The following is a 14499-nucleotide window of genomic DNA, read 5'->3' as shown; positions in this document are numbered from 1 at the left end:
TTAACGATTCAGAGATTACCTCTTAATTAAACTATTAAGAGATAAACAAATAACCCCTTAGGCTTATTTCCAACACCTTGTTCATTTTGGAGTTATAATATATTGTATACTATAATATCTAATATAATTAATAAAATATTATTTATCTTTAAACATATAATTCATTTTATTAAATAAAATAATTATTTATTTTTTGATATTTTAGGAATTCTAAATTTAGAGTTTATTTTACGTTTTTTCTATTTTAGTTTTTTTTTTTCTATTTCAGAGAGTTTGTACGAGATGATGAACCACCACCTACCAAAATCGTAGAACAAGTGAACCCAAACAGAAGGCAATAGCACGAGGAAAGGTGAGCCCCCTTGATAAGTCAGAGTTGGAGTCTCGTATTCAATCGCAAAACGCTGCCCATCGTTTTTGTCTTTCCGCATCAAGATCCCGATCTCTCCGCTCTGATTATTTCTCCCTTTTTCAAATCTCTCTCAATTCCAGAAATGGAGTTCGAATCCAACAACATTTCTGAGGACAACAATCACGGATGGCAGAAAGTTACTTACGCTAAGAAGAGGAAGAATCAGGCGAAGCAGCAGGCGCTTCCCAACGGATCCCCGCTTGCCGCTAATGATAATGTCTTCACTGCTATTGAGAAGAAATCGGAGGAGCGTAGGAAGGTTATAGAAGCTCATAGATTGGCGATTTATGATCCTGCTCCTCCGGTTAGATCGTCAAGGAAGAAGGACTACTCCGATTATGAGGACAGCGATGAAGAGCTTGAGACTAATGGTGTCTCCGGAAATGATGTTGTTGAGGAGACCAAGAAGAAACCGAAGAAAGTAAAGAAACCTAAGGTCACGATTGCGGAAGCAGCGGCGAAGATCGATGTTGACGACTTGGCTAGTTTTCTGTTGGATGTCACGGTGAGTGAATTGCGTAAATGTATTTTTATTCTGTGGAGATTTCTTTCATTAATAGTTAAAATATTTAGATTGGTTTGTCGCATTGTATAGGCTTCGTTCACAATGAGAGGATGTATCATTATGCGATGTTTTTTGGTAGTTTTTGTTTTCTGGATTCAGCTTTTTTACTATATAGTTAGTCAAACATATGTATAGCTCTATTCATTGTTGATATAGGTGGAGAATGCGTACACAGGTCCGTTCTCACACAACAGGATATGCAGTTGAAACAGAATATTGAGCTTTAAGCTTTAGTTTTGAGAACTGCTAAAATTTTCTTTGATTATTACTTGAATGTTGCAAACTAATATTTTTAACTCATGTATATTTGTTTATAGACTTCATTCGAGGCACAACAAGAGATACAGTTGATGAGGTTTGCTGACTATTTTGGACGTGCATTTTCTAGTGTAACTGCTTCGCAATTTCCCTGGGTAAAGTTATTGAGAGAATCTCCTGTTGCCAAGGTCGCAGATGTAAGTTCTCTTCTTGAAATTAATAATATAATAGAACTTAAAACAATTTGAACCTATACTGCCAAATTATAGTGCCTGTGAGTGTGTTGTCTACTAATTTATATGCTATCATGGTATAAGGAGTTTGAAATCCAAATAATTTATATGCTATCATGGTATTAGCCTATTAGTGACAGATGTGAGGAGAATAGGTTGAACTAAGCACATTACTGACAGCTGGTGGTTAAGGAAGAAAAACTAAGACTAGTGTAGAACAGATAAGTCACACATGTAGATACAATAGAAGACAAGAAAATTTGGAAAAACTACGACTATCTACCTCTCTCCCAGACTCACGCTCACCCTCTATCTTCTTGAAACTCCCCTGCCATCCATGCCCATAGTTTGCTACTCAGGAAAGTTGGGTTCTTAATTTTGCCTCTTTCATTGGAAGTGTGGTACAGATACTTCCTTTTCATATTTGTGGACTAGTAAAGAAGTCGCATTTTATGTCAATTTCTAAAGCATAATGGTGTTTTTTGTTCGTTTTTAATTTATCATATAAGGTTCCAAACTTGTTTCCAAGACCATGTGTATTAGCAGGAATCAGTATGGAGATACCTGGCCTAAGATTTTGATTAAATTTAATCTCCATGTCTGTTGAAGGTGAACTGATCTTCCAAAAGTTAAGGTTCCTATTCATTTATAATAATATTTCCATCCATTCACCATTTTGTGGTTTCCGTTTCATTTCGCTCAATTCAAGGAAGTGGGACTCACTAATCCATCCACCATGACGCTTTCATTTCTTCTCACATCTTTTTAAGTTATAAATGGACACAAGAAATTAAAAAACGTTGAATGACCAAAAGGAGTAGGACCTATAAAATATCACATAGCTTTTGCATGTCTAGGACTCTAGATAAATTCGTGACTTAGACTCCTAGTTCACTTGAACCATATATTCTCCCTCCAGCATTCTTCAGGACATTTCACATATTAGTCATCATCTTGTTTTCTATTTTATTTTTGGTGCACAAATACCAACAGATTTCACAGATGCAATATATATATATATATATATATATATATATATATATATATAAGCATAGTATCCAACCTTTGGTAAGCCACACATATTTAGTGCTTCCATATAATTTATGAAGAATAAAAGCTTCTATCATTATTTTCTTGGCCAAATAGATTAAGTGGTAAATGTGCTTTCTTGGAATTTGTGAATTTCATGCCTCTAATTTTGCCTATTTTCTTTATAAGCAGTGATTATGATATTCATAGCTCATCATGTACAGTTTTTTTTTTCTTCCTTTCTGTATAACAAGCTAATCATGATACTTGTATTTCGATCCCTAGGTCACCTGGTTCCCGCTTTTGTTGCTTGTTTGGTAAATCATGTGATAGCACATTGGTCATATTTAGCTGCTTCTAGATGCATAAAAATAAAACAAATGTTGTAATTTACTAGCTCATCTTAATGGATTATCCATTTCCTAGTATGCATCTTCTGTTGATGATGTTACTATGTACATTATGTTGCTGTACATGCTCTACAAGATGTCCTTGAATCCAGTTGAACTTTCTTCTTCTTCCTCTTCTGATTCACTTTCTTTTAAGTGCAGAACCCTGTGTCACATATACCTGAGGCTGTTTACAAGACATCAGTTGATTGGATCAACAAACAATCTGCGGAAGCCCTTGGTTCTTTTTTTCTTTGGTCCTTAGACAGCATTCTTGCTGACTTTGCAAGCCAACAAGGTGGTGGTAAGGGATCCAAGAAAGGTGTCCAAAAAACATCCTCAAAATCTCAGGTAAGATTTGGGGGCTTGGGGATTTCTTGCTTATTCTGTTATCAACTTAGGTTTCGGCCTCATGCAGTAAATATAACTAATGACCAGTAGTGTGGTCATGCAAACATGTTTTTGTTTGCTTGTCCGGTTGTTTATCACAAATCCCCTCCCCTGCATAGAAAAGCTGGCCCATGCATCGACTGGAACTTGTGGGACAGCTGTATGAACATTTGATGCATTGAAAGATAAATTATAGTGCATTTATGTAACTTAAGACCATTTGACCAAAAGGACGGATGTGATGCTTTGAACAGGTTTTCGCATTGACTTTGCCTGGCCCTTGGTCACAATAAAGTGGCCCCTACTTCTGGACTGATTGATTTTTACACATTTAAAATTCTTTGTAAATAAGTATAAAGTATAACTGTATAAACAACTTCCTTGTTCATTTTGGTACGCTAACTGCTAACAGCATAGAATTACCTTAATGTTGTAGAAATTCCTTCAACCTCCAAATGCTTCAATTTCATCACTATGACAACAATTCTTAATTGATTTGCAACTAGTAACCAGAACTTCAATTTCATTGTATCAAGATATCTCATGCATGTATAATTAATCGATTTGCTTCATTTCATTCTTTACTCAGCCTTTTCGTGCCAGGTGTAGGGAATTAGCATTATGTAGCAGAGGGCAATAATTTGTACGGTAGGGCTGGCAACTTTGACTAGTGACCCAAGAACCCACCTGACCGGCCCACAACCTTGCAACTTATAATTGGATTTTTTTGTCATTATTTGTCTACGGAATGGGTTCTTTATTCAGTCTCCCTCCTTGGTGCCTACGTCTTGCATCAATAGTCATACCTGCATTATGCCTACTAAATATCTATGTACTTTGGTTATGAACTGATTTTCATTCCTACAATCCTTAACAGGTGGGTCTGTTTGTGGTGCTAGCAATGGTGTTACGAAGGAAACCTGATGTGCTAATTACTGTATTGCCAACTTTAAACGTATCGCCAAAGTATCATGGACAAGACAAGCTTCCAGTTATTGTGTGGATGGTAGCACAAGTGAGTGAATAACTCAGGAACAGTAATTGTGTATGAGCAACAGGATTCTATTTTCTGGTCTCATAACAGATCATTATATGCTAATATAAATTTTAAATATGCAGGCATCACAAGGAGACCTGGCCGTCGGGTTGTACTTGTGGTCACATTTAATGCTGCCTATAGTTGGGAGCAAATCAGGCTCCAATCCGCAGACCAGGGATTTAATTTTGCAGTTAGTGGAAAGGTTTTAAGGCCACCTTCTTTGTTTACCATCCACTAGTATCCTCTGAGAATTGCAAACTGGTGACATATCGTTTCCCTTTTCATGCTCGTAGGATTCTTTCTGCCCCAAAAGCTCAGACTATCTTAGTAAATGGCGCTGTGCGGAAGGGGGAACGTTTAATGCCACCTTTGGCACTTGATCTGCTATTGAGAGCCACCTTCCCTTCATCTTCAGCTCGTGTAAAGGTCGGATGTCTGTGGGGACTCTTGGTCCACCTACGCACCACCATTTTATGAATATTCTTGATCGTTTGATTGTTGGTTATCATGCAGGCAACTGAAAGATTTGAAGCTGTATATCCTACACTCAAGAAGGTGGCTCTTGCTGGTTCCCCTGGAAGCAAAGCCATGAAACAAGTTTCTCAACAGCTTATGGTTATTTCTTTGAAAGCTTCTGGAGAAGGTACATTTATTCAATTAAATACATAAACTTCCAAGTTGAAGAAGATGACCCAAAAGTTAATTCCTTGATATTTTTCTTTGGCAGGCATCCCTGAGCTATCCCATGAAGCATCTAGTATTTTTATCTGGTGCTTAACTCAAAATCCTGATTGTTGCAAGCAATGGGTGAGTTCCATTTTTCATCAAAATTGTGGAACTTCTATTTGTGTGTAAACGTGATAATAATGGTTTCTTGGTTTAGCATTTACATCCCTTAAAAAATGATTTATTATTCATATGCTTAAATTTCTCAAAACCATATCAATTATTGTTTCTGTCCAAATTGAGGCCAGATCTCAAAAATCTTAGTGGCCAATGGTTAGAGATTGTTTGGTTGCTTTTTCATTAAGTTATGTATGAATAAAACTGTTTGTGGATTATCTGTCTGTATAGATTGAGAAGGTTTTTGTTAAAGAGAGTTTTTTCATAGATGGAAGGTGTGTGCTTTTTAATTGGGAGGGGCAGGTTTTAGTTTTTTTTGGCTTTCTGTATAAAGCTCCCCCTAGAAGCTTACTTTTAATATCATTAAGTCATTACCAAACAGTCATGTATAGCTGTCCGAATAAGCTGCAAGTGTCATTAAGCTCATTAAGCTGCTAGCAAACAGACCCCTCACTGTCTAATGCTTTAGCTCACAAGGCTCATGCAATGACCTTCTTTCAAGTTGTTGACTAATTAAACCCCCTTGATCTTGCCTTTAATTAGTTAATTTGGATGAGAATGACGAAAATGATGGTTTTGAGAATCCAAGATTGAGATGTGCAAATGAAAAACCATGAAAGTTTGGTGCTCACTAGTTTATCTATTTTACCTTGCATGTGACTACATTATAACCTTTGTATTTGGTTTTATATTTTCATTGAAATGATAAATTTGGATTATGTGGAGTTATATCTACAACTCAGTATCAATTATTCTCAAATATAATATCCACAGGACAAGGTCTATTTGGATAATCTAGAAGCAAGCATTGTTGTCTTGAGAAGGCTTACTGAGCTGTGGAGGGAGCTATCTCTAAAACAACCTTTTCTTAAGGCCCTCACTGAAACTCTTAGGAGTTTTAAGAGCAAGGTATACCATCACCATGCAATTTTAACATTTTATACTTCTTCTGTCTCGAAAAAAAGTGTTCTTCTCTGGAAATTCAAACCTACATTTCTAAATTTGTAATATACGAGGATGTTTTTAGCTTCAATTTTCAAAATGTTATTTTCATGTTTAAATCTATGATAATTCGTGTAGAAATATGAAGTTAATAAGCAGCTCATTTCACATCTTATTGTTTCAAATTTTACCGAAAGCACTAAAAACTGTAGTGTTCTGTTTTGCATTTCACCAACTTCCGTTACATTATCTGTAACAGAATAAACTCATAATTTTCATGCTTGAAAGTCACAGGATTATAAAAATAAACACAACTTATTTGGTCCTTTTTCAATTTTATCTCTAGAACAAAAATGCCATGGAAGAGGGAGTGAAATCTGCTGATCAAGCAGTCTACAGGGAAGCAGACAAATACTGTAAGGCGTTATTGGGAAGACTGTCACGCGGGTGGCAATGCTTTAAAGCTATGGCCTTCCTCATTGTTGCCCTCGGTGTGGGGGCCGCATTCTTTCCCCCAACCACCTTGGAGTCGTTGGACTGGAACAAATTAACGGAAACGTTGAACACCCAGTGGTCCGTCTAAGATGATGGTTGTTCAAACCCGAATATGCAGCTAGATGACTGACATACACAGTATTGGATTTAGCAGGAAAAGTCAAAATTGCCTTAATAAGAGAGAGAATGAGGTACCTTTTATTTATCCTTTTCTTCCTTTAGATTCAAATTTTCAGTTGGTATTTCGAGTACTAACTAGATGTAGTTTAAACTAATCACAAAGCGATCTTTCTCCATGTCCGTTGTGACATTTTTTTACATGAATCATAAGTATAGATGATTATTTGATTTGTCATTGGGTCGTTGTTATTATGTACCATGTCGCATACTTTATCATGTGTTATAAGGTCTGCATACGTGCGGTACTCTCCGTCATCCACACACCCTTGACCCACTTTGGAGGTTGGTACGTGGATTGGATGAGATTTGACTTACGAGAGTGAGGTAAACGAATGAAAGAATTCTGTAAGGCTAGAGTTCTAATTTTACATGAGTAGTTTAGTAATTTATCATTCTTATCTCATCTCTTTAAATTTTTGTATTACCTATTTTGATGGGATAGGAAAATGCACTTTTGTCCCAATTGGGTTCTGTCCTATCCTGGTCTAATACTAATCACGATTCACAATCATTCCTTTAGTACGTTTATGCTCTTGATTCATGGGGATTAGAAACATTTTTTGGGTTTAAGCCGATTTGTCCTAGCTAACATTCTAAATAGCGTGATGCGTGATGTGGCGACAAAGTCAAGCCTCAAGCCTTGTAAGCCACAACGAGTTCACGACGTTTTTTAAGGCGTGACTTATGGCGGCAAATCTCTATATCATATATAATATTATATACATAAACATATATTTCTATTATTACTCAATAGATCAATAATTGTAAAGAAAATTAAATTAAGTTGTATATTAAAAAGATAACAAATAAGACATTAAAAAGATGAGTAAAATCAAACATTTGTGTTGTAAAAATCGCGTATGCCATCGGGTGTCTCAGGCATAACGTAGTGTGAGACACGATCCTTAAACATCGATGCATCATGACGAATGTTGTGGAGAGCCATTTCAAACAGTTGTCCTAGCTGGAAACAGGTATCGGTTCCAACTAGACCTAACCCGAACCAGAACCAATTATAACAGTGTTTGAAATTAATATAAAAAGAAAAGACAAGACAAGAAAAGGACAAATACAAAAACACAAAAAAGAAACAAAAAAAATGATTACATAGAGGATTAGGGGTGACATTAGCAAAGAATAGGGGTGCAATTAGCCACCCCTAAATTAATACTTTTGATTGGACAAAAAGTGAATGCACTATGCTACCTTGCTTAAATTAGAAGTTATCCATTTTATTTTAGATTCAGCAACTTTAACCTATAACACTATTTTGGTGTTCAATCATACCAAAATAATATTTTTATTTGGTACAATTTTTTTATTACTATTTTATTACGTTGTTAAAGCATAAATACTATGTAAGTTATTATCGTAGTGAGAATATTATTATCATCTTGATAGAACATCGTTATATTTTAGTTTTGACAGATTAATTTTATAGAACCAAAACATACCATGATTTACAAAATTGACATTTTACCACAAAAAGTGATGTGAGATTGTGGGGTATGAATATTGGAGTTAAGATGATATTAAGGTTAGAAGTAGTTATCTCTACGTTACCTTCGTCCCATGTTAATGAAGGCCTTTAGGAGGTGTACGTAGGTGAGGAGTAGTTAACCAACTTTTTGGGACCTATGGCCCATCAACATTTCCTTTATTATGACGTAATCATAATTTTTTATGTATATAATCCAAATTTACATTCATAACTTATTTCATTCTTTAATCAAATAATAGATTTTACTCATTTTAGATAAACGATAAAGAGCAATTCCATCAGATTTCTCAGTGTTTCTTTTTGTAAAATGATGAATCAAATTTCAAAATATTAAAAGAAAATTTACAGATTATTTTGACAGTTTTTCAATTTTAAAAATTACAACATTAATTGTATTTTTAAAACATTTTATAAGTTTAATAAAAATATTATTTTCCCCAAGTAATCATTGAAGAGTTTTCAAGTTTTGAGAATTTGTACTCTCTGATATTTTTTTTTGATTTTAGAATAATATTTTGATGTATCTGTCGGACACAAAATTTACTCAAAATCTCTAAAATCTTCATTTTGAAGATCATTATGTATTACTATAATTAAAAGGAAAGCATATGTTATTATATATGAGGTGATATGTGCATACTTGACAAATTATTTATAAATTATTAGAGTGTTCCTCATTTTTTTTTTTTTTTTTGCATTTTCTCCTAAATCTAATCCTATTAAGTTAAAATACAAGGTTAGAGGGATTTTCATAAGAAAACTCAAAAAAGTGAAAAACTGAGGAGTATCCAGATAATTATTTATCTGAATGGTATGCACGTAAACATATAAGTAATTGAAGTTATTTCTTGATTTATATGCATATATACACATGCATGCTAGACAAATTGCTTATATACGAGTTTTGGACAAATTATTTACAAATTCCATATATATATATATATACCTCAGTTTTTTTAAGATTTTCCATGTGGCCCTACAAAGCTATAGTATATGTATTTATGTATATCTTAGCTCCTGAGAAAAGTAAGAAAGAGAGGGACCATTGTATGATGACGCTATACCAATTCTGGGCGTCTACAAAATCATCAACATAAACAACACAACTTTAATCAACGCACAAGTTGTAACAACCGATTTCACTGCACTAGTTTTAGATTCTTTGCCCCAAGAGAGAAGGAACCTCTGATCAACACATGTCACTCTAGATCAATCCAGATACTTGCCGATCTAATCGGAAGAACTCGATCAATCCACAGATAGATATGGCTACTTTGCAAACTTTTCGGAAAGCATACGGTGCTCTTAAAGATCAAACCAAAGTCGGATTAGCCCATGTTAATAGCGATTTCAAGGTCATTTCTCCAAGTTTCTTTTTTTTTCTTTCTAATTCTCTCTCTCTCTCTCTCTCTCTCTCTATATATATATATATATATATATATATACATATAATTAGGATGTGGGTGTTGTTATTTTTGAACTCTAGGATGTAGATGTTGCGATCGTTAAAGCTACGAATCATGTTGAATGCCCACCCAAAGATAGACACATCAGAAGTGAGTTTTTTTCTCCTTTGTCTAATTGATTGGTTTTGGGCACAAATTGCTAAATGCATGTGTTTCTTGTAGAAATTCTGGCAGCTACTTCTGCGATTCGGCCTCGAGCAGATGTGCAATATTGTTTACATGCCCTAGCAAGGCGATTAGCCAAGACCCGCAATTGGACGGTACCGTTATTTTGAAATTAGGGTTCATGTTCTCTTCTGAGTTTTGTTTGTTTGTCATTGTTGGAAAATAATTGGGGGTTTTTGTGAAATCTGGTTTTGTGTCCACTTAAACTTGAATTGGGGGTTTAGATCTGATAGGAACATGAAAACTTTTGTTATTTTTACAATGTGATCACAGAACCTGCTTTTCCTTGTAGTTATACATTACACATTTAAGCTGGTGTGAACTTTGATTTTTCAGAAATGACTACTTTGAAGTATCGATAACATGTCAAGTAAACTAACCAATCCAAACGAACCCAATATATGTTTTGAGGTAGAGGTTAGGTCTGCTTACATCCCCACCCCCAAAGACCCCTCCTCCGGGTGGGATATTATACTGTGTTTGTTTGGTTTGGTTTGGTTTCGTTTGTATATTTTTATGTGTTTATGTATCATCTTTTGCAACCTTTTTGTTTCTCATCAGGTGGCATTGAAGACTCTGATAGTTATACACAAGACGTTAAGGGAGGGTGATCCTACCTTCAGGGAAGAACTTCTAAATTTTCAACAAAGAGGGCGTGTCCTGCAACTAGCTAATTTTAAGGACGATTCAAGCCCTATTGGTTACTTCCGACACCCTGTTATCGTTTTTATCCGTAGCATATTTCGTTGGTTTTAGTCAATTCTAACATAGGGTTAAAAACTTATAAGTAAAAGGGTGCTTATGTTTTCTTGAATACGTTTTCCAGCTTGGGATTGTTCTGCTTGGGTTCGTACATATGGACTGTTCTTAGAGGAAAGACTTGAATGCTTTAAAATTCTGAAGTATGATATTGAAGCTGAGCGTATCCCTAGGCCTGCTCAAGGTGAAGATAATAAGGTATGCAGACAATTGAACAAAACATAGTGCTTCCGTGTTTGGAACTTGACACGGGTTTCTTATCTGTCTTAAGTTTCTGGACCGTCATTTATTTCTTTTGGATGTCTTGTACTTCAACTCCATATTTCATTTAAGATATCTTTCTTTATAAATGCAGGGTTATAGCAGAACCAGGGATTTGGATAGTGAACAATTGCTGGAACACTTGCCGTCTTTACAACAGCTATTATACCGTCTTATGGGATGTCGGGTCTGTTACCTTCTCCATCATAAAAACGGGCAATTTCTAGTTTTTGTTCAATGAACTTAAATCGTCTGCTATTCTCTTTTTCTGCAGCCGGAAGGTGCAGCTGTCGGAAATTACGTTATACAATACGCCCTGGCTTTGGTATGCATGGCCCGTCTTTTTGTGCTTGTTACCTATACAGAATCCATTTTGACTGAAAATTGGAGACTGGTAGGTGCAAATGGCGTTCGGGTTTTACAACTTTATTGTGCATTTTCAGGTGCTCAAAGAGAGCTTTAAAATTTATTGTGCAATAAATGATGGAATTATCAATCTTATCGATAAGGTGATTCTTTGTTATCTATGTCAGGAAGCACGATCTTTGTTGTTCTTTTAATTATTTTATCATAATCATCGATTGAACTTTCTTCGTGTCAGTTTTTTGAGATGCCAAGACATGAAGCCATCAAAGCCTTGAATATATATAAACGAGCCGGCCAGCAGGTGACATCTTGAATCATGAATTCCGATTTAGAAGCCGAAGAAAACACATTTGTGATGTATAATTGAACTTCCTGCAGGCTGGGAGCCTTTCTGACTTCTATGAAGTTTGCAAAGGATTGGAGCTTGCGAGAAATTTTCAGTTCCCGGTTCTCAGAGAGGTATGTATCTTATCTGCGATCGTGTGTTACGATTTCATCAAGTGTACTCTATTACCAATGAGGGGTATTATTGGTAATTTAAGGCGTGTGAAGTTTTTGTGTTCTTTTGGTACGTGAGATGGGACAGGACAATACAAAAACTTGTTGTCCCACATTTGGCACAACATTAGACTAGGACATAACAGGACCTGAGTGGGACAAAAATTCATTTCTTTTCTTTCCCACCGAAGTTGGTGGAACAAATTAGGGAGATTGCACAAAATTGATAAATTACTTAATTACCCATGTCAAATTAAAATCCTAAAACCTTCTAAAACTCTTTCACCCGCCTGCCTACCTCTCACCCGCCCACATTCTATCATGGATGAACTTAACGCTTTTTAACATTTGCAGCCTCCGCAATCTTTTCTTGTGACTATGGAGGAGTACATAAGTGAAGCACCACGGATGGTATCAGTTCCTACCGAGACATTGGTGCGTGTTCATTTCTGTGCCGTGCTCCAAAAGCAGATAGGTTCTTTCGTATGCAATATTCTCATAATATTTTACCCTTTCAGGAATATCCAGAAAGGCTTATGCTGACTTATAAACCAGAAGAAAACACCGAGCCTCTTGAAGATGAAAATGTCGTCATCGATGAAGCTAAACCCCAGCCAACCGATGATTTAGTTGTGTCAAATGACATCCCTGCCCCTGCACCTCCGCCTCCCCCACCAACTTTCAACAGCCAGGACCCTGATGATTTACTGGTAATTTGTCTATTATGTATTAACCCTTCGCTTGAAGATTCTTATGACATTGAAATTTGGGTAGATGTCACGACTCCATACATCTTACCCTCCCTAGACCCCACCGTCAAGTGGGACATACCAATTTAGTTTGGTTTTCATCTAATATATAGACTTGCATGGTCTGTTTAGGGGTTAAATTTCGATGCGCCAAATGCATCATTGTTCGACGAAAGCAACGCGTTGGCTCTTGCGATAGTTCCAACTGGTAATGCATCTTTTGTGCCCGTTGAGCAGTGATTTAAGCTATTTGCTTAACCAGAAATGCTTATCGGCTATTGTTATTTCTATCTGCGTATAGATGGCCGGTCGAACGGATCTGGTGGTGCTCAAGCAAAAGATTTTGATCCAACGGGATGGGAACTTGCGTTGGTCACCACTCCCAGCACCGATATCTCTTCATTTCAGGAGAGGCAACTGGTAAACCCCCCTTCCACAAGTGTATGCATTATTATGCTTGTTTCCTTGTATGCCCATCATTACGTTACAAAAAAATCTTCTTTATAGGACGTTAAATATGTCTAAATATCATAATAGATTGCTTTATAGGACTTAAGTTTATAGGATAAAACAACTGGTTGTTATATGTAAAGGTATTGCAATAAGTTGATAGGATGCTTTTAGGTGTCCTGACAAGTTTTCGAAGACACTTTTGAAATAAAGTGTCATTAAATCTATAATGCGACATTAATTGAAAAAGTGTCCTGTAAACAATGTGTCTAAAGAGCACTTCTTAAAAAAAGTGTCCTATAAAAAACTAATGGCACACTTTATTTTAGAAGTGTCCTAAAAAGTAATTAGGGTGTCTTGAAGCGTCCTATCAACTTATTGCAACACATTTACATATAACACACAATTGTTTAGTCATATAAAGCAGTGTATTCGGACATTTAGACATATTTGACGTCTTATAAAGCCGATTTTGTTGTAGTGTTGGCCGTAGAGATAATATAACAAATTTGGTTGACTTGCACAATGTAAATACGAAAACTTAAAAAATGGGATAGAGATGCTTATGATAACTAGATCCGATCGCCAATTAACTGAAACAAACCCAAAGTGTTCGAAAAGAATCATCGAGCAATTGATGATGAAAATATCTGGACATTGTTGTAATGAAGAATTGTTGGGCAGGGTGGTGGATTGGACTCGCTTACACTCAACAGTTTGTACGATGAAGGCGCATACAGAGCTGCCCAGCAGCCTGTTTATGGGTCACCGGCACCCAACCCTTTTGAAGTAAGTGATCCATTTCACGCGGCTCCTCAAACAGCAGTGGTTAACCCCTTCGGTCCATACCAACCTGCACAACCACAGCAGAATCTGATGATGGCTGCACCAAACCCGTTCATTGATTCGGGGTTTGGTCCATTGCCAGTTAACGGTGGCCATCCTCACACGACTAATCCATTTGGGGCAGCCTTGCTGTGATATGATGTTGTGTCGAAAATCAACCGAAAAAGCGAAATGAAAAGAGATTGAATATTTTTTTTAGTGTATATCTGGAATTGAGAAGTGTTTAGGTGGATTTTGGTGTTGCTCATAAAACATGCTCTTACATTCTTCTTGTAACATGCTTGTTTTTGGCTCTATCTTTTTTTAGTTTTTAGGAATTATAATCTTGTTTTGTTCTATTATATATCTTGTTGAATATGAAATTATTCTACTTATTTTGGGAAAATGATCCAATCTAACTGATGTGTCATTATATCAACATTTTTAACAGCTATGCTATTTTAGAAATTTTGAATTGGGAAAAGTTTACTCTTAACGGTTATGCTAAACTCTCCTCTTCTCTAAAATTAAGAGAAAAATGAATTAGAGAAATTGAAAAAACATACATAAAATACTCTTAACAAATTCAATGCCGAATCAAAATAGAGTAAGCTACAAATTTGGTTCTTGTGTTCGCTGAAAATAACACTTTTCGTTCCTATGGTTTTGAAATTACAAAAGGTC

At 35.9% G+C, this 14499-nt stretch overlaps 2 protein-coding genes across 2 annotated transcripts; both read left to right on the top strand.

Moving 5' to 3' along the window:
- The first annotated feature begins 316 nt into the window (after positions 1-316).
- On the top strand, positions 317-6949 carry LOC112523192. The gene is made up of 10 exons (XM_025132694.1): positions 317-917; positions 1295-1432; positions 3049-3237; positions 4154-4291; positions 4396-4517; positions 4609-4741; positions 4829-4958; positions 5043-5122; positions 5933-6067; positions 6447-6949. The coding sequence occupies exons 1-10, from the start codon at positions 495-497 to the stop codon at positions 6681-6683; spliced, it is 1725 nt and encodes a 574-aa protein (XP_024988462.1). The 5' UTR covers positions 317-494; the 3' UTR covers positions 6684-6949.
- Positions 6950-9304: 2355 nt separating this feature from the next.
- On the top strand, positions 9305-14132 carry LOC112523411 (putative clathrin assembly protein At2g01600). The gene is made up of 15 exons (XM_025133002.1): positions 9305-9631; positions 9763-9832; positions 9905-10002; positions 10469-10607; positions 10734-10864; positions 11022-11114; positions 11202-11252; positions 11371-11436; positions 11529-11594; positions 11672-11752; positions 12146-12226; positions 12310-12501; positions 12673-12748; positions 12842-12960; positions 13675-14132. The coding sequence occupies exons 1-15, from the start codon at positions 9542-9544 to the stop codon at positions 13969-13971; spliced, it is 1650 nt and encodes a 549-aa protein (XP_024988770.1). The 5' UTR covers positions 9305-9541; the 3' UTR covers positions 13972-14132.
- The last annotated feature ends 367 nt before the right edge of the window (positions 14133-14499 follow it).

The sequence above is a fragment of the Cynara cardunculus genome (assembly GCF_001531365.2).
Source record: "Cynara cardunculus var. scolymus isolate 2C chromosome LG 12, CcrdV1, whole genome shotgun sequence".
Taxonomy (NCBI): Eukaryota; Viridiplantae; Streptophyta; class Magnoliopsida; order Asterales; family Asteraceae; genus Cynara; species Cynara cardunculus.
The sequence above is the reverse complement of the archived record's forward strand: the minus strand, read 5'-3'. Positions and strand labels throughout refer to the sequence as shown.